Source organism: Doryrhamphus excisus, chromosome 7 (genome assembly GCF_030265055.1).
Source record: "Doryrhamphus excisus isolate RoL2022-K1 chromosome 7, RoL_Dexc_1.0, whole genome shotgun sequence".
Lineage (NCBI taxonomy): Eukaryota > Metazoa > Chordata > Actinopteri > Syngnathiformes > Syngnathidae > Doryrhamphus > Doryrhamphus excisus.
Genome location: NC_080472.1, coordinates 15764703 through 15790621, shown reverse-complemented (window position 1 = coordinate 15790621; position 25919 = coordinate 15764703). Strand labels below are relative to the sequence as shown.

Here is a 25919-nt window from a genome sequence, read left to right as displayed (position 1 = left end):
TTGGGTCTTTTTAACAGCTCTACCCAGCGCACACGCCGCAAACATACACGAGCATGACGGCACATGCATGCACGTTTTATAGCCAGCCACTTCAATTATAAGGAGGTTCCTTGGCATTCCTGTGGTGGAGGGTGTTGTGGGTGGTTCACACTGCTACATTTACAGCCAAACTACAGTGATCTGCAATTTACATGTCTATAGAATTAGGTTGTTGCATTCGAGATTGCCGGGATGTCGGAATTCCCACTAGCGGCTTGATAAGCTTATGTTTGCGGAAAGATAACTTGACTGGCAGCAGGCCCGACAACATAACTTACTATTTTTGCAGCTTTGATCACAGAGAGACACTTTGGCCATGTATCTATTCATTTCTAATTAGCATATGTAGTATAAACACTAGATACAGACTATGCTAGGATGAAGTACAAATGCACTTTTCCCTAGTCGTAGATGAGGAACATCATTAATCATTAATAATTAATCACCATACTAAAAATAATATATACAGTATAAAGTAAAAGTGATATGGAGCTTTTTCTGTTCATTCTAATATAACAGCAAATATTCCAATTATTTTCCAAGATGTCCACTTCCCATCAAACGTTACCAAAATACAATAATTAATATTTAATAATAAGATAAGAAAATCACCTGCAATGATAAGTGCAATGCTTACACGGTTCTCCCGTCCATGAACGGGATTAAAGCCATGAACCACCAATGAGTGTAACAGCAGGGGTGGGCAAACTACGGCTCGGGGGCCACATCCGGCCCGCCAAGTGTGTGAATACGGCCCGTCCGTTCTTTCCAAAGTATTTTACTTAACATATAACCTGGGATCATGACTTGAGCCAACTTTTTGATGGTTTAAGTAGCTGTTTTATCAATTTTGTTATTTGATGTGGTCTGTGCTCCTGAAAAAAGGGACACATGGGGCACCTATAGCTGATTGCAATGTACTTTTACAGATACAATAATTCCAGGTGGACTGTTACAGGTAAACTATATAGTATTGCCCCCCGTCATTTTTGTTAAATCAATGTCAAAAAGTCAACACCAATGCAACATAATTCAAATCCTAAACGGACCACATAGCAGGAGATCGAGAAGGAAGACAACAGCGAGACAGTATCAGTTACTCAGTGTCAGAGGTATGCTGGCATGCCCACAGAGGCTGTCATCACTTTGGTAATAACAGACTATTTCCAACGCATCAGCCCTGCAGCCCTCCTTACGGACCCTGGGTGACTACTTTGTGCAGGAATGGATGGGAATGTACGGCTGAGTGGGGGGGAAAAGGATGGTGTGATCATCCCAGGGGTGATCTTCCCTGGAGCCAAACCGCAACTAACCACATCTTAGCTTCTGATACTGCAGAAACCTGACATCTGGAGAACAACAATGGATGCAACTGCTTGACTCCCGTGTTGGTTAAACCTGCATACAATCTCTTTAGTCGCCACTGACCTCACCCTGCGAGGCCATTACAGCAAGCGTGACTGCCCACACGTTGAGACAATCACTTCAACGTACAATTGGTTGTGAACTGCGGTTTTTTAAAAAAAGCAACCACAGACCCAAAATACACAAAGATGAATGAATAGAGGAAGCTATGACTTGCAAATGAACTGTTTGTTTGGGTGTGGTTGCCACAGACTAGAATGTGCTTCTGGTGATTCCTGGGTCATTCCACAGTGACAGCAGCTTCTGTGAAGACCTGCGCTTGCTTGATAAAATCTCTAGTGATGTCCATAAGGGAGCAGACTTCAGAGGTCATCTGCACTGCTTCATCGGGTGTCAGCCTGACAGAAAGCAGATCTTAAACAAAGCTATTCCTATTTGCCACATATCATTTGTAACGATAACGACTGGCACCTCGTAAAGGATAATTTGATAAAGAGCTGTGAATAGTAGACGGCAGCATGCATCTCATTTTCACATCACATGGTGTGAGAGAAGGCGCAGAAAGGCGTTTTTGTTGCTGTGTCTGCTCTGTGAAAATGTGTCAGGAGCTGCTAAAGATAAATAAAACGTAAATAAACAACAATTTCCATGAAAAGCCAAGAAATTCTAACTGATGAGGTCGCAGTTGCTTTTATGCACCATGAATAAAAAGGTGCAAGGGATCCGTGTGTGAAATGTGGCCTCAACACTGCAGGCGAAAATCGGTTGGACGCTGCTCTATGATGCTGACGAATGTCTGAGCCAAAAAAATATGTATGCACGTCTTTTGGTGCATATGAGTCACCAGGGCTCCAAATAAAAAGATGTTTCAGTTCAAAGGAGGAGTCATAATACATCTAAAAGCGAGCTCCATTTCTGGTGTATCAGTGTTGCTGCTAAAAGACGAGGCCTGGAGGCTTGGAGGAAGGTTTCAAACAACGGCCGGCAACTTTTGGAAGCCGGTGCAAGAGTGTAATCTTTCGAAAATGCCGTAGGGGTAATAAAATCAACATTGTTAGGATAAGAAAGCTAAACATAATTCTGTCTTTAAAATTGTTTGTTTCGATAAAGGTTATCGTCCTACACATGTCTTAATCACATTTTTCAATTAAAATGATTATTATTTTTATACTTAAATTTTTTTAATTAATTTAAAAATAATACTACTATAGAATACAATAATACTGCTATTTATTACTATGAAAAAAACAATAAAAACATGAATAAAATCCAAATAATTTTAATACATTAAAAAAAGTAAATAAAATAATGTCGTTTGATCGATATTCTCTGTGTGTGATGACGGAGAAGAAAAAAAAAGACATTCCCACACACACACACACACAAGCTAACAGCTGTCAACATTACACCTGTCACCAACCCCTTCTCCGGCTGATGGGATTTAGAAGAGATAACTAAAACTGACACCTCTGTGAAGATAATCTACCATGAAGTCTCTCTTTGAGAGGATCAGTGTTAAAGCTCCAATTATGAAGTTTTAAAGTGAAAGCCATTACGTGGTGTCGGCTTTCAGTTTAGTATAAACAACTCTACATTTCTTGACTGTATACAATATATAAAACAAAATAACCTAGAGCCAATGTAGGGTCTGGTAGGGTTGTGATAAAAGATAAATGACGACAAGCGAGTGATACGGTTTGATGCCTCCTGGATCGCTAAGAATCAGCCATGAATCCTTAGATTACCGTATTTTCTGGACTATAAATCACACAAAGCCAAAAATGCATATATAGGTAGACAAAAAAATACATAAGTCACACTGGAGTATAAGTCACATTTTTTGCGGGTAATTTATTTTCCAAACTACTTGACCAAAACAGACATTACGTCCTCTTGGAAGGCAAGTTCTAACAATAAAAGAATAGAGAACAGGCTGAATAGATGTAAGATATGCTAACACAATGGTTATTCAGATACACAAAAAATAAACATGAACAGAAAAGGTGTCCAGTGTTTATGTAACATAAACAGTTTTTTCATTTCTAAGTCGCTCTGGAGTATAAGTCGCAGGAACAGCCAACCTATGAAAAAAAAATACGGTAATCGATTGCAGAGACATGCTTCGCAAGACTAGCAACCGGTTGACAGTCCGTCTCTTAAACAACGTGAAAGTCTGGGCTTCGGGTGACTGAATAGGACAATGGATGTAAACAGCAGCAATGCAAATGATCTAATTGATCATATATTAGTTAGGTATTATGTAAAACATTAAAAGCACTCAAACCAATGCAACAAGAAAAGATGCAACAAAACAATATAATAATATACAAATAAGTGACCAAAATGTTAGTGATTAATGTCTAGTTAGTGAGTTTGTCCAGACTTTTCAACATGATCTGACCTCTGGGTGTTCCTGCATGTTAGACGAGACTGAAGAACAACCCCACCACCTCAGGGCAATGTCTGCTTGCCGAGAGTTGAAAGGTCAGGACTCTAGCCGTATGAAGCCGTACTCATGGTCAATGCTTTTTCACCTCTTATGGATGCCAATAGCACACAATGGGAAGGGTCAGCGGTTACTGATTATCTACGGTGACACATTAAAACCCAATGACTTTCAAGATTTTGCCAAAGTTGTACAAACCCTCAAAATTCTGGACTGCTGAGAGAAGAATAGAATAGCACTTTATACATTTTAAACGTTTTGACATTTGTAAGACGCTTCAGAAGGTTAAAATGTTACGGAAATCATAACAAAGGCTTTATGATGGTAGCAATTTGGACTTTTTTGTATTCTCATGATTTCTCACGGGAAGAATTGGAGGTCAGCTTGCATCCTGGACTGATTAGAGGCTCTGCAGCGTTACGTCATGTAGTAATTACATTCAACCAATGCAAACTGGAAGAGATGCAGCGATTTTTGTGTAGAAAACAAAACATTCATCCACCCTTCTTCTAGGGCAGGGGTCGGCAACCTTTACTATGAAAAGAGCCATTTCACCCACTTGCCCACTAAAGAAAAATAGCCTGGAGCCGCAAAACGTTGTATGTTTAAAACAACATTGGAGGGAAAAAAAAAAGACGAGTTGGAGTACTCTTGCTAGTACTGGAGATAAACTTTTGTTTTTAAATGAGCTCTAATTTATTTTTTAGAATCGTCAAATAACTCATTAATAATAATTAATAACTCAAATAACTCAAAGTATTACTCATTTCCCTTCATGTTAACCTGTCAGAGAGAACTGGATAGCATCCTGTCTGCTCATTCAGTCACCAGTCAGAACTCAGTCAGGATGCATTCATGGTCTCACACAAAGTTGGATTTTTGTAAACTCATAACAAAGACGTGCATTTTCACCACACGGGTGCTAAAAAATATTCAAGCATTGCAAAGGGAGCCGCAACAAAGAGGCTGGAGAGCCACATGCGGCTCTGGAGCCGCGGGTTGCTGACCCCTGTTCTAGGGTGTGCTTATCCTGACAAGGGTCGCAAAACAAACTTGGTCGATTTCAATCAACATCATGTTCTCTCACTGCCTCATGTAATGTCACACAGGTGAAGTGCGAAAACAAAGAACAGCATTGTGTCGTTTGAGTGAGAGCAAACATAGAAAAAGAAGTGCGGAAGAGGGGGTGCTAAAGTGAGTACTCTAAAAACCTGTTACCGTTTTTAATTGTAGGTAGATAACACTGCCTGTGTGATTCGAACAAAGGCTTTTTAGTAGTAACACGTGTATGAACTGGAAATGCTTGGTTGCAGTTGACCACCCTCTCTGAAAAGCCAATGGCAACCCCCTACCCTTCACCTTTTCCCCCTTGACCTGAGGCGCTGGTGTTTGCAAACAAACAACACCGGCCTTTGAAATCCCCACTGCAAACACGCGAGCATGACAAGACAACACCTCAATGAAACGTTCACTTTCAAGCCTCCAACAGAGATTTCCTGCTGACCGCACCACCCCTGGAACACACACGGACTTCATCCCAAGCAGTGACGACATTATCGGCCACCCTCTTCACCTCCACAGCCTGTAATTTGGCGTGCAGACTTCAGTGGAGTCGAACAGTGACCAGCCCGAATCGCTTAGTATTTACACTTCAAGCCAATAGCCTGGAGGCACACACTCACAGTCCACTAACCTGCAACCGAGCATGTGCAGGATCAAGCAATCCTTTGCCTCTCATTGGGTACAAATCACAGACGTAAACACGGTTATTATTACCAAAAGCTACACTTTCTTGCAAAAAAAGCATGCAAAAACGCGATTGAGGGTCTCTGAGAATGAAAAAAGAAGACAAACAGAAGCGGAAAAGTAATGAGAATGACACCCAGTCTTCAGAATGAATAAATACCACAGCACAGTCTACTAACCAAGAAAAAACTAAGGTTTTTGGTGTAGATTTTATGCAATATGACATCTGTTCCGGTTTACTGTTATACCCTTCAATTAGCGGGACCTCTCTGGTCCATCCATCAGCCGAAGCTGAAAGGTCGTGTGCAGAGGACTTCAGGGTCATTTCTCACCCCTTGTCCTGCTTTGATCTCACAGGTGGGACATCCCATGTCAGGTTAAAAAGTTACATAAGGTACGACAAGTCAACATACCAAACCCGAATAAATTAGGAAACTAGGAAATAAATCCGAAACTAGCTTGAACTGTAATTACCGTATATGTTTCTATGGTGTTAAAAAAAAGGGGTGGGAGTGAAAGTGTGGATTGCGGTGACAAGAGGGGGGAAAAAAGCTGAGCTATGCAACTCCTTGAACAGGATTAAGAGGCAAACCAGATGCATAGCAGCTAAAGCCCCATGGGGGTGAAGAGAGGGGGGGGGGGCATGTAGCAGCACGTCATCTTTCAGTGAGGCTGAACAGAAAAAGATCAGAGCAGTTTAATCATCAATCAATTAAGATCTGTGATGTCTGTAGCTTCAAATATGGAATACAAGTCCATCAGGACAAAACAGATCAAACTACGTGGCAAACCGTCCGTCCGTGGTATCATTGGCATCCAACATGAAACGCCTCACAAGAAAGCAAACAGGTGCATTACAGTGACACCTGAGGACTCCCAAGACCTTCACACGCATTTTTTTAACAATGTTTTAAAAGTGAAATCCGACAAGCTAAGATAAGAGCGCTTACAATAAGAACAGCGTCGGCTATCTGCGAGTACAGATGGGACAGTGTTGTGGCTAGCGAGTGCGTTCAGCGAGTGCATCTCAAGAGAGATAGCGAGCAACCTTCCCATGCTTTCTGGGCACCAAAACAAAAGTACCAGTTCAAAGAATTATCAATGGCGGTGTTTTTTTTTTTTTATAAAAGGCGGTGGTTATGAAATGTAACAATCAAGGTGCGCCACCCAAAAACTGTAAACCAATATGAGAGTTGTCCTAAATATGTACGGATACAACAAATAAAGCCCCCATTGCATCAATCACGAGGTCACGGTTGTCAGGGATACAAGTAGGGTCGTCAGCTGTTATTGACAAACAGGAGGCTGCTTTAAATAAGAGGGGGTGGGGGGTTATAAGGTCTGGATCTATTGAGGTCAGCCACCCAATACCCTCCCCTTTAACAGTAATAAAGGCCAGCCTGTCTTTTGTTTGAGACAAAGACTGGGAGCTAGTCACTTAGCAAAACAACACTTCTCAAACAGGGTTGAAGACTTCCACCACCTCATGTGACCAGAAATGACTTTCCCAAGAGCGTCCAACAGTCCAACAATCACAATCATGACCGAATTGACTTGGGAGGAAGTAAGATGACATGGCTGGGTTGGGCTGTTTGCCCACTTTACAGGAAGAGGGGAGGACAAAAGAGGCGGTGCACGCGGCTGTCAGTCGTTTATTCTATCTGATTGATCCCTGTCTGATTAATGGTGCTTCTTGCAACACTTTCTTGTGCATGCTTGTCAAAGCTGGAGCCCTAACTCTGCTGAATTAGCTGGAGATGTTTGCGTTTGTGTAATATTTAACTTTTAAAGAACAAAGTCTGTTTCTGCAGGGAAAAAAAACAACAATTTTGTCCCAGGAGGAAGTGTCAGACTTGGAGACAGTATGTGTGCAACCTCCAAATAGCACATTTTACGACCTGAACCATCTACTTGCAAACAATGCATTGACAAAAGCAGCTGAACCGGATCCTGCAAAGAGCCCGCAGCTCACTTTCTGAACGGCACCATTACTTTACGAAAGCACATGGTCACCACTTCGTTTGCATACATAGTTATACAAATTACAGTTTTTCTCGATTATTTACACACAATTTGTGATGCCTGAGACACAATGACCACAACATATAACCAATGCACCAACTCCATGAACCAAGTCTGCTAAACAATAAGCACAATTCCTGCTTTACACTCAAGACTGCAGATCTATAACACACTTTTTTCAAAACACTACACACAATTCTTTTGAGTTTTGGCACAATTTTCATTCAGTAAACTTCTTGTTTTCACAAAGAACACAATGCCACTAAAAACAGTCAAATTAATATTCCTATCATTCACACTGACTCATCACATGGGTAAACACCTGTCACACATTTTTACAATTAGCGGTCTAACAATGAGGGAGGCTGGGCAAAGGGTCAGAAATCCACAAACACACAATCCCCTTCTCCAAGCTATGGAAGATGCATGTGGAGAGATTCCAGCGGATGCTTTCCATGGCTGGATTCGCCATGCTAGGCCATATTTCCCCCGCTGCTTGGCCAGAGAAAACCTTGCAAGTGATGTACTAGATGAGGTGCTTTGGCCTGACCCAAACAGAAGATGTGATGCAGCATAGTCTTTTGCATTGTTATTGATTGATTTTTTTGTTTATTATGATTATTATTATTTCTTTAACTGAAGCGATATACATTTAGATGCAGGCCACTGTATGTGGAACTTTGTGTTGGCTGTGATGACCACTTTATAGATTGTTTTTCTGTGAAAAATAAAAAATATATATTTCTGGGTGCCCTGTGATTGGCTGGCGACCAGTCCAGGGTGTACCCCGCCTCTCGCCCGAAGACAGCTGGGATAGGCTGCGCCACCCCCGCGACCCTCGTGAGGAAGAAGCGGTAGAAAATGAATGAATGAATGAATATTTCTGGGTAATTTTGTGTTCTGAGTCAAAAAAATACAAAAAAAACAATTCTAAAACATTTTGCAAGAAGTGTCACACTGAACACAAAAAGGCCCGAGTCATGATGAATATGATGTAATCACAGTGTTTTACACTGAGCACATCAGTGTTCAACTGGTTCATATAAATGTTTGTTCATGTGTCCCCCTTGTGTGCGTCATTTGGAGACAAAACACCATTTTGAGAAGAATGAAGACTGTTTTGGATGTAAAGTTTCATTTTGCAATGGGGCGGCACGGCAGTCTAGTGGTTAGCGCGCAGACCTCACAGCTAGGAGACCAGGGTTCAATTCCACCCTCGGCCATCTCTGTGTGGAGTTTGCATGCGTGGGTTTTCTCCGGGTACTCCGGTTTCCGCCCACATTCCAAAAACATGCTAGGTTAATTGGTGACTCCAAATTGTCCATAGGTATGAATTTGAGTGTGAATGGTTGTTTGTCTATATGTGCCCTGTGATTGGCTGGCGACCAGTCCAGGGTGTACCCCGCCTCTCGCCCGAAGACAGCTGGGATAGGCTCCAGCAACCCCCCGCGACCCTCGTGAGGAAAAAGCGGTAGAAAATGAATGAATGAATGGCTGTTTGTCTATATGTGCCCAGTGATTGGCTGGCGACCAGTCCAGGGTTTACCCCGCCTCTCGCCCGGAGAGAGCTGGGATAGGCTCCAGCACCCCCCGCAACCCTCGTGAGGAAAAAGCGGTAGAAAATGAATTTTTTTTGCAGCAGAATTGAGGGGTTTTCAGAAATGTGTGAGTGATTTTTGGATTTGTGTGTAGAGTTCTGAGAATATGAGGCATCCTTTCAGAAAATGTGTTTAAACAATCGAGAAAAACTGTAAGAAAATGGGTCTTACCTGTGACGGAGATGATCATGGGCGCTTCTAATGGTCTGTCATTATCCAAGTCCTTGTTTAGCCGCAAATCCCCCGTGTCCTCGTTAAGCAGAAGTAGACTGAGCTCATTTCCAGACACAAAGGTGTACCGCAACTTATCCGACACGTCCGGGTCATATGCGGGTACCCTCCCGATGATACCTGATGGGAAACTATTGGACTTGTTGGTGACGTAGTTGTTGAAAATGATCTCAAAGTCTCGTAGCACTGGTCTGTTGTCATTCATGTCCACCAATCGGATGTGCACAGTGGCTCGGCTCACAAGAGGCGCAGAGGTGGCCTGGACCACGATGACGTACTCCGTTTTGGTTTCATAGTCGAGGTCTATGAGTGAATAGAGTTCTCCGTTGAAGATATCAAGCTCGAAAATCTGTGGAAAGTTCCCTTCAACTATCTGGTACATGATCTGAGCGTTTGTGCCCTCGTCGGGGTCGGTGGCGGTGATCCGGGCAATAACGGATCCGACTGCGCTGTTTTCCTTTACGTCAATAAACAACTCATCCTTCTCAAACACTGGAGCGTTGTCGTTTATGTCCTGAACGACAACATGTATGGGAACAGCTGCTTTTAGAGGAGGAACCCCCCGATCTACAGCAAAAGCTTTCAGATTATAAACAGGAACGTTCTCTCTGTCAAGCTTCCGAGCTGTTCTGATGATGCCGGAATATTGCTCAATGATGAAATCCCCATCGCCGTCATCACCGCCCTGGAATGTATAACTTAGTCTGCCATTGGAACCGGAATCTCTGTCTGAGGCAGAAATCTGGAGGACGCTGGTGTAGACAGGTGCATCTTCAAACACGCTGCCCTGGTACATGTCTCGGAGAAACTGAGGAGCGTTATCGTTAGCATCCAGGATAATAATCTCCACGTAGGTGGTGTCCGATTTCTGCGGGATGCCGTTATCTCTAGCAATGATGGCCAAGGTGTAGGACGCCTGGTCTTCATAATCAATCTCCATTTGGGTCGTGATGGCACCGGTGTCCGAGTCTATTTTAAACTGAGGAACGCTGTCCTCCATAATGTATGTGATACGTGCATTTTCTCCTGTGTCTTCATCTGTCGCGCTAATCACCACCACGGTAGATCCAATTGGTTGCTCCTCACCGAGCATGACTTGGTAGTTGGCGTTTTGGAAAACGGGCCTGTGTGTGTTGGCGTCCGTAACGTTAATAAAAACCTGCGCAGTGTCCGAGCGGGTTCCATCGCTAGCGGTGACGGTCAAAACGTACTGACGTTCCTGCTTGTAGTCCAACGGGAGGGCCAGAGTGATAAGACCTCCGCCGCTCTGGCTGGTGATGGCAAAGCGGTTCCTGGTGTTGCCGCTTGAAATCTGATAGGTTACTACGCTGTTGACATCCCGATCCAGAGCGGTCACCGTTAGCACGCTTGTCCCGACATCGACATCCTCGTTGATTTTAAGCGAGTAGATCTTCTCTGTAAATGTCGGCACATTATCATTAACGTCTAAGACAGTGATGCTAACGCTAGCTGAGGATGACATGACAGGAATGCCATGATCTCTGGCCTCCACACCAAAGCTGTAGAACTCAGTCGTCTCCCGGTCCAGTTCTGCACTTGCTGTAATCCACCCGGTGCTGTTGTTGATGGTGAACGGGAAACCGGGAGGGGTATCAGTTAGCCGATACTCCAGTCTGGCATTCTCCCCGGAATCGCCATCGATTGCTTGAATGTGAATGACAGAGTAGCCGATTGCTACGTTTTCCAAAACGGTAGCCTGGAAAGGCGTGCTGACGAACATGGGGGTATTGTCGTTAACGTCAACCACTTGCACCACCACCATTCCAGTGCCGTTTATTAACGGAGGCCTGCCGCCATCTTGCGCTTTTATTCTCAGATTATACTCCCGGATCATCTCGTAGTCCAGAGGGTTGATGACATCAATGACACCAGTCGGCGAATGGATGTAAAACTGACCTTTGACATTGCCACTGATTATACTGTAGTGGACTTTAGCGTTGTTCCCTTCGTCTTTGTCTGTCGCCTCGACTTGGATGACTTTGGTGTTGATGGCCACGTTCTCCTGCACTTGCACGACGTACCTCTTTTCGCTGAATTGTGGGTAGTTATCGTTCTCGTCTTCCACAGAAATGTGAACCGTTGCGGTGGCGCTACGAGGACAGGGGTCCTTGCCTTGGTCGTTAGCCTCGACAATCAGTTGGTACTGAGCTCTCGTCTCCCTGTCTGGTCGCTCTCGGATCCTTACCAAGCCGTTCCGGGGATCTATCTCGAAGACATTAACGCCATCGCTGTTTATTATTTTATAGATCATGTTAGCGTTAGCTGGGGCGTCCCCATCAGTAGCACGGATGGTCATCACTTCAAAGCCAACTTCGACATTCTCACGTATGCTGAATCTGTACTCATTCTGCTCGAACACCGGGCCGTGGTCGTTGGTGTCGCTCACAGTGACAGTGAGGTAAGAAGTGGCGTGTCTTTTCGGCGTCCCGTTATCACTGACAGTCACTTTAAAAACATGCGTGTCTTTGACTTCTCGGTCTAACGCTTGGATGGTTGCTATGCTGCCTGTCTGAGTGTCAATGGTGAAGAAGTCATTGGACCTGCTGTCAAACATTGCTTCCATTCCGTACTCCAGCCTCCCAGCCTCGCCGTCGTCTGGGTCTGTGGCTTTCAGGGTGATGACCCGCGTCCGGGCAGGCTCATTCTCAGGCACAGACACCTGGTAGTTTGGTAGCTGGAACTGGGGGGCCGTGTTGACCTGTCGCTTACCTCTCCGGGTTGATTCCCTAGTCATTCCCTCAACTGTCTCATGTATGGATCCGTGTTTAGATACTTTTCCAAAAGACAAAGTGAGCTGCATGTTGAGTCGGATGCCTTCAGAGCTGTGTAGCCGACAGTCCAAATCCAGCGTCCTGATACTCTCAGGACACAAGTCACTGACAAAATACAAACCTCCCTGTCTAAACAGAGCGGCTAAATGTTGTCCAACACACATAGTGTCCAGAAAGGTGGTGCTCCTTGTTAAAGAAGGTAAAAGTTGTGTTGTGTTAAAAAGCAAATCCCCTGCAGGTAGACAGGACGCCATCACCAGTTCTAAAGAGTGTTTAATGTGAACGTCCACCTTGTCTGGAGTTGTCTTTCTCTTGTATTTAATGAAACAGTCCTGTCCGTGGACAAACACGCTGAAATGTGTCAAGACCTCATCTCCGGAATTAGGCGAATTGCTTCTGAAGTGAACCGGCGCAGGGTTCCTCAGCATGCGCGCACACTCCACTTTCTGGGACAGTCTGATAAGTCCACTGTGCTTCCCAACCTGGAAAATATTCCATGTGTTTTCAGGAGATAAAGTCCTGTCAAGTTTATAAGTCCATCCCTGTCCGAGGGACAGGTTCGCTAAGAGGGTCCCGGCTTGTAAAGTCTCCGTGAGGTGAATCTCCAAACATGCCACAAGCTGCGCGTTGAGGGCACAAACCCAAATCCAAATACTCCACAGCTCCATGCTTGACATATCCACAAAACAGCTTTTTTTGCGTTAACTCTCCCTCTCCCAGCGGCGCGTTTTACGTTTATCCTTCATGTTGGAAGTTTTAACTTGTATCCATAGTGTCAGTGGATCCACGGCGCGCAGCAGCTGCGTTCCAGCCCACGGAGTTTAAAAATGACGACAAAATGGCTCCGCGGCTCTCGTGCGTCTATCCTCCTCCTCCTCCTTCTCCTCCTCCTCCTTAGGAGGATATTACCATAAACCTGCTGGGTTCCCCCTCTGGGACGCTTTCACGGGGGGGCTTTTTTTCTCATGGAGATTTAGGAAGTGGTTCTGACCGGGCGACCAATGCGCACAAGTGCATTGTTAATCTAATAAGGTAAGGGCTTGTTTTAAATTCCTAATGCACTTTAAAGACTGTTGCTCCTTTCCCCCCTCAACTCCACTCCATAATAGCAACAGATTCAACTAAGTACAGGGAGGAAAAACTTTGCCAACTATTTGGTTATTTCATGTATTTGTACAATTGTAATATTCTGTAAATTCTGATCTAATTCCGTCCTATTTTTTTCATTATTTCGTTTTTTTCATCGAATAAAAGGTCAAAAATATGAAATTTCCCATCAATCTTAAATGGGTATATTGACGTTTATGTATGTTTTGACTCGTCAGGCATTTAGAATTACTTAATAGAATTTCACAATTCAATAAAAAGGGTCATTTAAAAAGATGTCACGTTCTAATAAATGATCTAGCTTTATTCATTTGTGCCCCAAAAAACACAATACAGTATAACGGGAAGATTTATCTTGTGCAACACCGCCCCCTACGGACAAACCCTGCACTACAAGCATTCGCAACAGGTACCTAATCGCAACAATCCTGATCAGTCATTCATTCATTCATTCATTTTCTACCACTTTTTCCCTCACGAGGGTCGCGGGGGATGCTGGTGCCTATCCCAGCTGTCTATGCGCGAGAGGCGGGGTACACCCTGGACTGGTCGCCAGCCAATCACAGGGCACATATAGACAAACAACCATTCACACTCACATTCATAACTATGGACAATTTGGAGTCGCCAATTAACCTAGCATGTTTTTGGAAACATAGCGAAAGATTAAAGTACAACAATGCCTTGAAAACTACTGTAATGAAAATTACACTTTTCAGTAATCAAGTTACCTACAGAAAAATATCAACACACAGCATGATATTTAAGCGATTAACATTTTTAGTGAAATCTTTACCAATTAAAACATTGGGGGGGAAGAAAGCAATACATGTGACAATAACAATAAAATATATCTTAGCTATATTGAACAATATATTCTTCTTATTTTATCAGGATGTTTTCTATTTATTTTCCGGCAATTGTATTTATAAACCGCATGTCCCAAGTGCTAATACATGTACTGCACACAAATGACAACAATGCAAGACGTAGCAAACCCCCTCTGGGGGTCCCCCGCACAGGCCTTCTGTGCAAAAAAACAAACAAACATTTTTTTCGGGGTGCATGGATGGGCTGGGGGCGGGCCCCATGAATTTCTTGCTTTGAGCCGCCAAGGACCCTTACCCCGCCACTGTGGAAAAAAAGTATTGTGTATTGTGTAATATTGTGTATTTTTGTTTAAAATACTGTTTGTTGATGAACTGCTAACTTGAATTATTTATAACTTGATTTTTCAAGTTCTGGACAGCACATGAGTGATCGTAGACAGTTTAACAATCAATGCATAAACAAGCAGAAACAGTAAAAGTCAGCTTAACTGTGTTTAACCATCCATGGTCTTGGAGTTGTGCAATAAATACTCAAGAAATAGTGTACTTTATGAGGTGGTGTCATCTGACTGGTTCTGAATCCTGCTTCTCGTTTTTGAGCCGCGCAGCCACCACCGCCGAGCATTCCCGTCCCTTTTGAATGGTGAACTCGCTGGGACCCAGCTGGATGATCTTGCCACTACCCAGACACTCGTCACCTTTGTAGAGCACTGCGAACTGACACAGAATACGACTCTTTAAGCATTGTGCCCTTTGTTGTGCGTCAGTGCTACAGAAATAAAGTTGAATTGAACCTGTCCAGGTGTTAAAGCTCTGACTCTCTGCGAAAGTGAGATCCACACAGAGCCATCCATGTTTAGTGTCACAGTGCAAGGAACTGGGGGCAAAAAAAAAAATTCTCTAAGTATGTGATTTTGTGTTGATGTTCTGGGATGTTAGCAGCACTACAGACTTAGCGGCATCTGGTGGATGAAGCGGAAGTTGCATGTCATCGTTTTGCTCCTGGCCAGTTCGGGAGGCGGGTCCACCGTTATCCAGTGGAAGCGGTCCGTTCGCACGGTGTCACGGAAAAGAGATGGGTGATCGGTGGAAGGGGCCTGAGAGGAGAAGGACGTAAAGAAGCCACAAAATTGAGCGCTATTGCTATCGTGCAACTGAAAATACAGTCGGTCCTCCTTTTACTTTTCGTGTTATGACTCACATGAATATTAATACTGTACAAAAACTGAAACAGAACTACTTAGGTGTGCTCGGGGAATGAATAAGAATAGGTATGTGAAAGAATTTGCTTTAATGGAACGGACAGTGATAACAAAGCAGTGTAGTGGTTTCTCCTCCCAATAAGCCTGTATCTCCCTACCTTGCAACGCCCTTTCCAGTGTGCAACACACCTCTTTTTTTCATACAATTCCATTGAATTTTTGTAGTTCATATTCCCAGTCATGTCTTTCATAACTAAATTTGAGTACTTATGTAGCAGATACTAGGTGAACACATTTTATTTGATTTTTTATTTGCCTTTTTTATTTGCCATTCTACTCCCAAATGTTTGTATCTTTAAGAGAAATCTCACCACGAATACGTCGCCGGTAATGACGTCTTTGTCTACCACAAACCAGGCGTCTCTCAGGCCCCCTATCCGCGCCCTCTGGCCCAGAGTCAGAGTGAACCAACCTTGATTGACAGGTAAAAGGATGATTAACATTAGTTCATTTAAGTCCCGCCCACTATAGTGTAAACATGCAATACCTTTGTGTGTTCCCATTACAGTGCCGTCCTCTATGGACACAAAGTTTCCAGGTTTAGGTTCGAGGTACTAGGGTGAGGGGGGGTCGGATATGAATGTATTGGTATAATAAGTCATTAAATATGGGTCATATATAAAGCTTACCTCCAAAATAAAGTTTTCAAAGTTCCTCTCTCCAATGAAGCAGATGCCCATGCTCTGAAACAATATTCAATTCAAGTTGCAATGAAAACATCCTCATTGCATTCTACTCTTATTTAGACGTACCTCTTTCTTCTGTAGCACATGGTGAAAGCCTGCTTCAGCCGCCATCTTTTTCACAAACTCTTTAGTGAGCCCGGCGAGCGGAAACAAGGTTTGCCTCAAGGCATCCTGGGAGATTTGACTCAGGAAGAATGTTTGGTCTTTAAGCAAGTCGGCTCCCTTGTACATCCTCACTGCTGTAGCGACAGAGAGAGGAAGGCGGCGAGTCAGCAGAGATGAAGCAATGACACACGGTGGTACAAATGCAAACGTACGGTTTCTGAACTCAAAGCGGTTTCTGAACAACACCAGGGGCACGGTTTTGTGTATCTGCTGAAAAACCTCTTCGTCTTCCTGAGAGGTCCTCGCGTAGTGGCCGGTCGCCATGGCGTCAGCACCTGTATTCAGAATAACTATCATAACTATCGCTTAACATATCTTACATGTCTTAAAATGAGACTTACCAAGATTTGTGATAGCATATTTGTAGAAATGATTGAATTTGATGTGCTTATTGCAGAGGATATCCGGGTTTGGAGTCCGGCCCTTCTCATATTCCTTCAACAGATTACTGCAAAGGTGCACAATTACGTACAAAATGGTTTTATAACTTACACAGGGTAGCTTAACATACCTGAAAACTTCATGCCAGTACTCTTTAACATATGACACTTGATGGAAAGGGATGTCCAGGATTTGGCACACTTTGTAGGCGTCCTCACAATCCTTCTCTGTATTACATACTCCTTTCTCATCCAGGGAGTCCCAGTTCTTCATAAACACTCCAGTCACGTTATATCCTCCAAAGGTTTAAAAAAAACAGCAACATATAAACTCCATATATACAACTGATATAACTCTTGAACTAGACGTCATTAGTGTACCTAATAAACTGACCCATGGGGTTTCGTCTCACCTCTTCTCTTCAATAACAAGGCCGCAACGGAGCTGTCAACGCCGCCTGACATGGCGCACACGACGTGCCTTATAACACCCATCTTTTTAAACAATTCCCGGTCACGAGACTCATTTATTTTAAGCTAAAAGAACGAACGAAAATTAGCTCATCATTCACAAGTAGAGGCGTGTAGTCCGTTGGGGAAATACGTCCGGCGAGAATCACCAGTCAAAGCGGAACCTTTAATTTTAATTTCAAAGGCGACCCATAACCAAACCGTTACATAACGTCGCACGACATATATTGTGTCGTACATTCATCCGGTGAACCGGAAATTTGTCCTCTGGGCTTTGCCGTAGTCAGGAAGTAGCGACTGCGTGCTAATTTGTTTTTTCGTTTTTTCAATTGTAGAAAATGTTTGCCTGAAAGTATGTTATGTTTATTATGTACTATATGTTTAAGCGGAGTGCACTATTAAATGCCTAACTAGTTGTCCTAATTGGGGGGTGTTGGCCATGTAAATTGCTCATGCTAACCGCTAATACATATATGAGGATTTCCAATGTAATTAGCATCGAGCTAGTGCATTAGTTTAAATGCATTTCGTTCATGTTGAACTACTTGTATCTTATGCAAACCGTAATTTGCATGCTTTATTTCTGTATGTTCAGTTTTTTGTGCTTCAAAGTAAAGGGTCTGAAATGGAACGCAACCCGAGTCTTTATTGAGAACATGTTAACTGCAGAACTTGCAAGGACAGATTAACTGGATTAGATTACACGTCTCCCAATTTTGTAATACACCCTTTATGGAGTTGAACTGAAAAGGATGTCCATGTATTTTTAACATGTTTGGGGACTTTGAAAGCATTTATAAGTAATATTCTTTTCTGCACAGATGGCTGATGAGGTGTCTGCTGACAGTGTCACCCTGAATCTCCTGTTAAATGCCAGGGAGACAGTAAGAAGCAGCCCCCTGGGGGTCATCAACACCCCCATGATACCCTGGAGCCAGACCACCTTGCCTCCCAACAACGCTCGCAACATCCACATCAAATTGGAGAACATGCAAAGAACTGGTGATAATAGACCTTATTGTAAAGACGCTTTTTTGCACACCAAATTAACACACGTCTTTTGAATTGCAGGGTCCTTCAAAATTAGAGGGGTGGCCAATCAGTTTGCCAGGAGACCAAACGGTGGTCATTTTGTCACCATGTCTGCTGGAAATTATGGGAAGGCGTTTGCGTATGCGTCAAAACACTATGGGTCGAAAGGGAAAGTAGTGATGCCTGAAACTGCACCAGTGTCCAGATCCGTTCTTATCCAGGTCACACATCCCACACACAGGCACAAATTCTTATATCACATTTTTAAAGTGGTGGTCCTATTTCTCTGTAGAGTTACGGGGTAGATGTGGAGCGAGTTCCCACTTCCTGCCTGATGAATGTGGTGAAGCGTTGTGTTCAAGAGGACAACATGACCTTCCTGCACTCCTATGATGACCTTGATCTGATAGCAGGCCATGCCAGGTATACTCAAGATTGGAATAACATAGAAAAAAATACAAATGGGTCACCTTGAATTGTGTGTGTGTGATTCAGTCTGGGTCTGGAGGTCCTGGAGGTGGTGCCTGAGCCTGATGTGATGGTTGTGTGCTGCGGAGGTGGTGGACTGCTGGCCGGGGTGGCAGCTGCAGTTAAACTATCAGGCTGCAAGAAGACCAGAATCTATGGTGTGGAACCAGAAGGAGGTAAAACCTGATACTAAAAATGATAAGTAAATCAGCGGCATCAGTGCTGTGAATGTTGTGTTTGAGGGCAGCCTGCACCATGTTTAAGAGCTTCATAGAGAAGAGGCCGGTGGACATGGACACACACAGTATTGCATCAGGACTTGCACCGCCATTCGCAGGTAGGCTATCAACCTGTCTATTGTAGTATATATATTAGAACGTGTTTAAAAGTGTGTAATTTAATATTAATGTCTATAGTTCTATTTTAAATCTCCTGTTTAATATGGGTTTATAAAACATAAACCAGTCAAAACATTTTGGTAGCTTTAAAAACTAGAATAAGGGTGCACAACTTTACAAATGCAACACTACAAAGTTACTATTAGAAAATGTACCTAGACATTGAAGTACTGTACTTGAATAACCCCCGTCTTCAGGCACGCTGCCCTACGAGTTGTGCCAGCGTTACGTGGAAGGAATTGTCCTGGTGAGCGATGATGACATCAAGGCGGCCGTGTCCACGCTCTACAAGGCGGGCCTGGTGGTGGAGCCATCAGGGTCCGCTGCTTATGCCGCCATCGCTTCCAACAAGATACCTAAACTTGAGGGGAAGGACGTTGTCTGTATTCTAAGCGGTGGGAACCTCGGCAAAGACGAGCTCGGAAACTTCCCAGACTGACAGATGAGTCCATAGGATACCTCAGTAATGGAGGCGGAACAGTAAAATTAAATAAAACTTTTCTTTTTAATTCAGTTTTTGCTTTTTTTGTAAGAAGAGATTTAGTATGTCGCTTGAAAAGGATATATATAACAATAGACCATATGTAAAGATTAATATAGCAGCTACATGACATCCTTGGTGGCCATTCTGCATACGACTGCATCCAGAAGAGTCCCACACTTCTCCTCCTGGGGTGTGATTTTGTACAGCTGGAAGACGAGATGGGAGGATTAGAAAGACAAACAGTAACATTCATTATTCCACAGTACCTTTTTAATCTTTGCATGGTCTGAGAGGGAGGACAAGTCATCCAGCGGAACCTGCTGTCCATCCACTTTGGCTGTGATGTCTGTCACAAGTTGGGATTCCTCTTTGTTGTGGACCAAGACCACTAGGACGGAGTCGTCACCATCTGAAATCCCGAACCTCCTGAAGGCCTCTGAGATCTGCAAGGATAAAATTAACTTTAAATGTGTATTATAATCAAGTACATAGACTAACAATGAAACGACTTACATTGTTAGTAGGTGACAGGTTGAAGATGATCTCTGAAAACAAGCTTCTTGTCTTCATTTTACCAGTTTTGTTTAAGTGGACTGCCTTATTTGCGGCCACTAACACTTGGAAGGGACTCACCAGCTGGAAATAAAAGTAAACTATCATAATCCAACGTGCTTGTTGAAACAATTGTTACCGGCGAAATCTCCATTCAGTAAGCACTTTGTCAGAACTTACCATCGTGGGGTTGATCAGGGCACCGGTTATTGTCCCGTCCACTGCATTTTGTCTCAGCTCGGTGGCATTTTTGACATCTTTGAAAAGTATCTGGGTCACATTGAGGTCAGGGAAAAGTTCCAGTTCATGAGATAAATGCATTTTGGCGAGTTCAGAACACGTTACAGTGGGAAACGCTTCATACAGCAAGCGTGCAATGGCTGCACGGAGGACCAATAACACTGTAACACCGGAAGTAGATTCCTTGGACAAACAAAAGCAATCATTAAGAGTACACCCTACAGCTATTAATTTCACATAAAAAAATAGGTTGTTTTATGCTAGGCCATTTGTCGATATTTAAGGAATATTTAACGAATGGCGTGAATGGCAATATCCCGGAAAGAATGTAGCTGTTGTTTCTATATCGACACTATTTTCAAAGCGGACCACTAGCTGTCAACAATAAAAGCTTCCGTTTATTGCCACTTGGAAAAACAAAAGCAATCATAAATACTTCATCCTACAGATATTAATTTCACATAAAAATTATGATTGTTTTATGCTAGGCCATTGGTCGATATTTAACGAATGGCGCGAATGGCAATATCCCGGATAGAATGTAGCTGTCGTTTCTACACCGACCCTATTTTCAAAGCGGACCACTAGCTGTCAACAATAAAAGCACCCGTTTATTGTCACTTGGAAAAACAAAAGCAATCATAAATACTTCATCCTACAGATATTCATTTCACATTAAAATTATGGTTGTTTTATGCTAGGCCATTCGTCGATATTTAACGAATGGCGCGAATGGCAATATCCCGGAAACAATGTAGCTGTTGTTTCTATACCGACCCCATTTACAAAGCGGACCACTAGCTGTCAACAATAAAAGCTTCCGTTTCTTGCCACAATCTAAACAATAATCCCAAATTCACACTTTTAAGCAGCGTCCAGTCGCGCATCCAGTAGTTATGTGGGTTAAACAACATTTCCACAGTTAGTTTCCGGTGACGTTTACTTTATTTGCGCGCGGACAATGACGATGGATAAATTCGAAGGCTACATATTCACTGCTCTGTGCAGCACCAACTTTCTGGTATCCTGCCTGCTGTTCTCCAAAATCACCCGGGAGCAAAGAGAGCCGTACATGGATGAGATTTTTCATGTGCCTCAGGCTCAAACGTACTGCCATGGAAAATTCAACGAGGTAAAGTGTCCATCACAATGAGCGGATTAGCGAGGGGAGCTAATCCGTGAACGGCGACTTTTGATTTTATTTAAGGATTTAGATTGCATTTTTATTGCATCTTATATGGTTTGTTTGTCGGCGTCTTCAGCACATTCATTCATGATAATTACCCCACCACCCAACAGAGGTGGGCGGATTGATCCAATGTCAGTGTAGTATCGGGTCGATATCGTGATACCGCTATTTGTATCGCACCTAACCAAACTAGGAACATACATTTCTCAGAGTGCAACACAGTTTGTCCCTGCTTTGTCAAACTCTCAAACAATACAACACACTTAGTGGCACTGTTAAGAGTTAATAGCTTTTATGGCTTATTTTTGTTTTTTCCACAGTGGGACCCGATGATCACCACCTTGCCGGGACTCTACCTGGTCTCGGTGGGCATCATCAAACCTGTGGTGCGTGTCGCTGACATTACAGGTGATGTGGTGTGTTCAACAGCCATGCTGCGCTTCATCAACCTCCTCTTCAACGGCGGCATCCTTTACCTGCTCTACCGGCTGGTCTGCAGGCTGCACCCGAGGGAGAAGGTCTGTGATATAGTGGATGTCAAACTTTTGTATTAGTTCATACACATGTCTTGTATATATTTATAATATAGTTCTATGAAACACCAGGGTTCAATTCCACCCTCGGCCATCTCTGTGTGGAGTTTGCATGTTCTCCCCGTGCATGCGTGGGTTTTCTCCGGGTACTCCGGTTTCCTCCCACATTCCAAAAACATGCTAGGTTAATTGGCGACTCCAAATTGTCCATAGGTATGAATGTGAGTGTGAATGGTTGTTTGTCTATATGTGCCCTGTGATTGGCTGGCGACCAGTCCGGGGTGTACCCCGCCTCTCGCCCGAAGACAGCTGGGATAGGCTCCAGCACCCCCGCGACCCTCGTGAGGAAAAAGCGGTAGAAAATGAATGAGTTCTATGAAACCTGCGTGCCACCAGTGGCACTCGTACCACAGTTTGAGAATAAATGGCCTAACGGCAAGGCTGTTCAAATCTGGTCCGCAAGGTCAGTTCGAAACTTGGGAGCTCTTTTGTCATATAGCGGATATTTACTATTATTTATTATTTGCAGTAGATGTACTGCAGTTTTTGTACTCTTCCCATAAAAAAAGAGTAAAAGTCAATTGACAAGTATTGTTGCAGGATATCTTTAAGTAGTAAAGCACTCCCGTCATGTAGAGGAGTATGTTGTTTTTGCAGGAGGTCCCCATCCTGTCATGGATCTTTGACTAGTGTTTTTGTTTGTTCTCTTCCAGACACGAACAGCCGCTCGCCGCATCCTCTCCGCATTGTCGCTCTCCACCTTCCCCGTGCTCTACTTCTTCAACTTCCTGTATTACACGGACGCCGGCTCTACTTTCTTCATCCTCTTCACCTACCTCATGACGCTGCATGGCTGCCACAAGGCCGCAGCGCTCCTTGGAGTCGGCGCCGTTTTCTTCCGCCAGACCAACATCATCTGGGTGGCGTTCTGCGCGGGTACCCTGGTGGCCGCCCAGATGGACGACGCCTGGAGGGTGGCGCACGCCAAGAAGACAGACGAGAGGTCGTTCCAGGTCCCTCTCTCTTGGAGTGGAGCTAAAAGAGTCCTGCTTTTCACTCTGGAGTTCCTAACTTCCAGGAGTCATGTGAAGGCGGTGCTGTTGGTTGCGTGGCCCTACGTGCTGGTGGGTGTGGCCTTCCTCTGCTTCGTATGGCTCAACGATGGGATTGTAGTGGGTGACCGCACAAGCCACGAAGCCTGCCTCAATGTCCCTCAGCTCTTCTACTTCCTCGCCTTCTCCCTCTTCTTCTCCCTGCCCGTGTCGCTGTGTTACCAGCGTGTGCTTCGCTTCCTGCAGGCGCTGAAAAGGCAGCCGCTTTTCTTCCTCATCAGCGCCGTCATCTCCTTGCTCCTGGTGTGGAAGTTCACCGCCGTGCACAAGTACCTTCTGGCAGACAACCGTCACTTCACCTTCTACGTGTGGAAAAGGCTCTTCCAGAAGCACGAGCTGGTGCGCTTCCTCCTCATCCCCGCCTACGTGTTCGCCGGATGGAACTTCCTGGATTCGCTCAAATCGCGCTCGCTCTTCTGGAGCTTGGCGTTCCTGGCGTGCCTCCTGGCCGCCACCGTACCACAGAAGCTCCTAGAATTCCGCTACTTCATCGTCCCGTACCTGATGTACCGTCTGCACATGCCCATCCCGTCCCTACCCCGACTGGTGCTGGAGTTCCTTCTGTATACGGCCATCAACGCCACCACCATCTACATCTTCATCACCAAGACGTTCCACTGGCCGGACAGTGGCGCCACACAGCGGTTCATGTGGTGAATAGAGCCAGGAATATCAGGAAAAGAGGACATCGTATAATTATTTGGATGTCATGGAGACCAAATGTGAAGCAACTTTTTTACAAAATGTCAATTTTTACTGTATAATTAAAGAGACCTATTTTTCTTCCTGACTTTAAATGTGTCGGACGGACTCATGTTGCTTTTTATCCGCCGTGTTTGTGTTCAAGTGCTTTGTCCTCTCTGTAATTGTGTCTGTCACTTTTCTGCATCAATCGCTTCTCCTTTGTCATATATCTCCAGCTTTATGCTGTCTATGCATTGCCGTCACCAATAAAAAATACATTAAATAGCTCTTAAAAGGCTTGTTTATTAGGCACCTAAGTTAATGTTATTTACGTTACACAACACAAATGAACAACAGCTAATGGTGCATGAAAAGCTGTACCACTGAAGCGAAATTGTAATTTAATTTTAATTATACATTAGAATGTAAAACTACAAATATTTTTGATAAATAAGTTATTGTTCGGCAATATATTCATCAATATTAAATGTCTAAAGATGTTACACTTTAACTGAAATTGTATATAGTAAAACACACTTCTGTGTACTTTACTACAGTACACTATAGTATTAGTAAACTGTAATACAATGTCCACAACCATGAGTGATTACCATAACGTGCCACTAGGAGGCGCTGTACGACACGCTTGGCTGTAATCGCTTAGGGCAGAGTAAATTAATATGACATACTGTAGTTATCAAAACACTCACCAGCCACAATATTAGGTACACCCAACAATCTAATACAAAAGTTTTATGTAAGAACATGCCTTGTCAATGTTAATGAGACATGAGGTATTAATTTAACATGGATTTGACTGTTGTTGAAGTGTTATAGACTATGGAATACCGCAGTAATTACCATACATTATCATTACCATCGATGACAAACATTATGTAATGTTACACAACAGCAATAAATGGCATGAACGCCGAGGCAGGCAGTTCAATAACCGTCTTTCCACTTTATAGAACGGTGACATTTACAACGTTGGAATTAGGCAGGCACCGTTAATCACACAACTATCTAATAAACTCCACGGAGTCGTGATTGATAGGACGCCGAAACGGGAATGAAATTGAGTGTATTTTTGTTTTTTTACATCACAGAGTCAAAACAATCCCCAGACGCATTTGAATTCTGCCCCCTAGTGGCCGTGAGGAGTACAGCGATGACATCAGTGTGATGGAAATACATTTACACGAAAGAAGGAAAAAGTATTATTATTATATTAACTAACTTGTGGGCCACAAGTACAACAAAACAAGTATTTCGAATGACTTTTCAGAAACAAAATATTGGGCAGGAAATGAAGGGAAAAGTGACGAAAAAGAAAAAGAGGCGAGCAGGCAACTATGAACCGGTTTAAAGACACCGAATAAAGTGGGCGGGACTGACTATGAAACCGGAAGAGATCATCAGTAAATGAATTACCAATCACGAGCCAATATCAAGCAGAAAAAAACACCTTCAGTCCTACATTAATGCTACTTATGCTGCTGACAGCCACTAGGGGGCACATTTGTATGGTACATAACGGTACTGGCAATGAAACAATTACAGTTGGCACATAAGAAACCTGTTTACAACGTTCTTAATAATTTTTTCAACATTATTAACCCTCCTGGACATAATATAATTCCACTATAGTGGCCTTTACACTTGTATTACCCAATACAGTAGATTTAATCAGAGAAATGTATCAATTTAAGACATAAACAAAGCTTATGTGGGGCTCAGAGTTAAGTTAGCTAGCTAGTTAGAGTTAGCTTGGCGTGGGTTATGATTATTATTACTGCACTTGTTGTTCTGACCATCAAAAGTAGCACTTGTGTACATTACAGTAACATTGCTGACACCTAGTGACCAGTGTCGAATACTACATATCACATGAATGCATCTTCTGAATGCCTTATCTACTCCATGCATTTTAGTTCATTTAGCTATTTTGATGTCTAATTACAATTTAATTGCATATTTTTTGACTAACAACAGGCCGTATTCAACCACAAATGAGCCTAATTTATGAATATATTTTAGAAAAAAACATGCTCAAGTGAAGCTGGGAAATTCACAATGTGGCGAGG

General features: G+C 43.4%; 5 protein-coding genes across 11 annotated transcripts in view; 2 read left to right on the top strand and 3 right to left on the bottom strand.

Moving 5' to 3' along the window:
* The window catches only part of celsr1a (cadherin EGF LAG seven-pass G-type receptor 1a), a 53839-nt gene extending 40702 nt beyond the window's left edge, over positions 1–13137 (bottom strand). For 3 of the 5 annotated variants that reach the window (XM_058077091.1, XM_058077092.1, XM_058077090.1), the window contains exon 1: positions 9388–13136. In XM_058077091.1, the coding sequence (XP_057933074.1) occupies positions 9388–12916 (3529 nt within the window). In that variant the 5' untranslated portion in view covers positions 12917–13136. Of the gene's footprint in view, positions 1–9387 lie in introns of all 5 variants that reach the window. The other 2 variants (XM_058077088.1, XM_058077089.1) reach the window with 1 other exon arrangement.
* Positions 13138–13585: 448 nt separating this feature from the next.
* trmu (tRNA 5-methylaminomethyl-2-thiouridylate methyltransferase) lies at positions 13586–17391 on the bottom strand. Of its 3 annotated transcripts, none has more exons than XM_058077096.1 (11): positions 17051–17391; positions 16801–16966; positions 16631–16737; positions 16442–16564; positions 16191–16363; positions 16068–16121; positions 15926–15992; positions 15750–15850; positions 15129–15273; positions 14971–15053; positions 13588–14893 (listed from the first exon to the last, which is right to left on the bottom strand). In XM_058077096.1, the coding sequence occupies exons 2-11, from the start codon at positions 16941–16943 to the stop codon at positions 14738–14740; spliced, it is 1152 nt and encodes a 383-aa protein (XP_057933079.1). In that variant the 5' UTR covers positions 16944–16966; positions 17051–17391; the 3' UTR covers positions 13588–14737. The 3 variants fall into 3 exon arrangements, with proteins under 3 accessions (XP_057933080.1, XP_057933079.1, XP_057933078.1); XM_058077095.1 differs by having other exon boundaries at positions 13614–14893; positions 17083–17389; XM_058077097.1 differs by lacking the exons at positions 15750–15850; positions 15926–15992 and having other exon boundaries at positions 13586–14893; positions 17083–17391.
* On the top strand, positions 17330–19547 carry srr (serine racemase). The gene is made up of 7 exons (XM_058077098.1): positions 17330–17492; positions 17962–18142; positions 18212–18393; positions 18465–18595; positions 18668–18816; positions 18888–18977; positions 19236–19547. The coding sequence occupies exons 2-7, from the start codon at positions 17962–17964 to the stop codon at positions 19475–19477; spliced, it is 975 nt and encodes a 324-aa protein (XP_057933081.1). The 5' UTR covers positions 17330–17492; the 3' UTR covers positions 19478–19547.
* tprkb (Tp53rk binding protein) lies at positions 19525–20636 on the bottom strand. Its single transcript, XM_058077099.1, has 4 exons — positions 20255–20636; positions 20036–20158; positions 19789–19965; positions 19525–19728 (listed from the first exon to the last, which is right to left on the bottom strand). Exons 1-4 carry the CDS (start codon positions 20393–20395, stop codon positions 19642–19644), a joined length of 528 nt encoding a protein of 175 aa, XP_057933082.1. The 5' UTR covers positions 20396–20636; the 3' UTR covers positions 19525–19641.
* A 448-nt stretch (positions 20637–21084) lies between these two features.
* Positions 21085–24127, top strand: alg10 (ALG10 alpha-1,2-mannosyltransferase). The gene is made up of 3 exons (XM_058077093.1): positions 21085–21446; positions 21824–22021; positions 22750–24127. The coding sequence occupies exons 1-3, from the start codon at positions 21276–21278 to the stop codon at positions 23803–23805; spliced, it is 1425 nt and encodes a 474-aa protein (XP_057933076.1). The 5' UTR covers positions 21085–21275; the 3' UTR covers positions 23806–24127.
* Positions 24128–25919: the final 1792 nt, after the last annotated feature.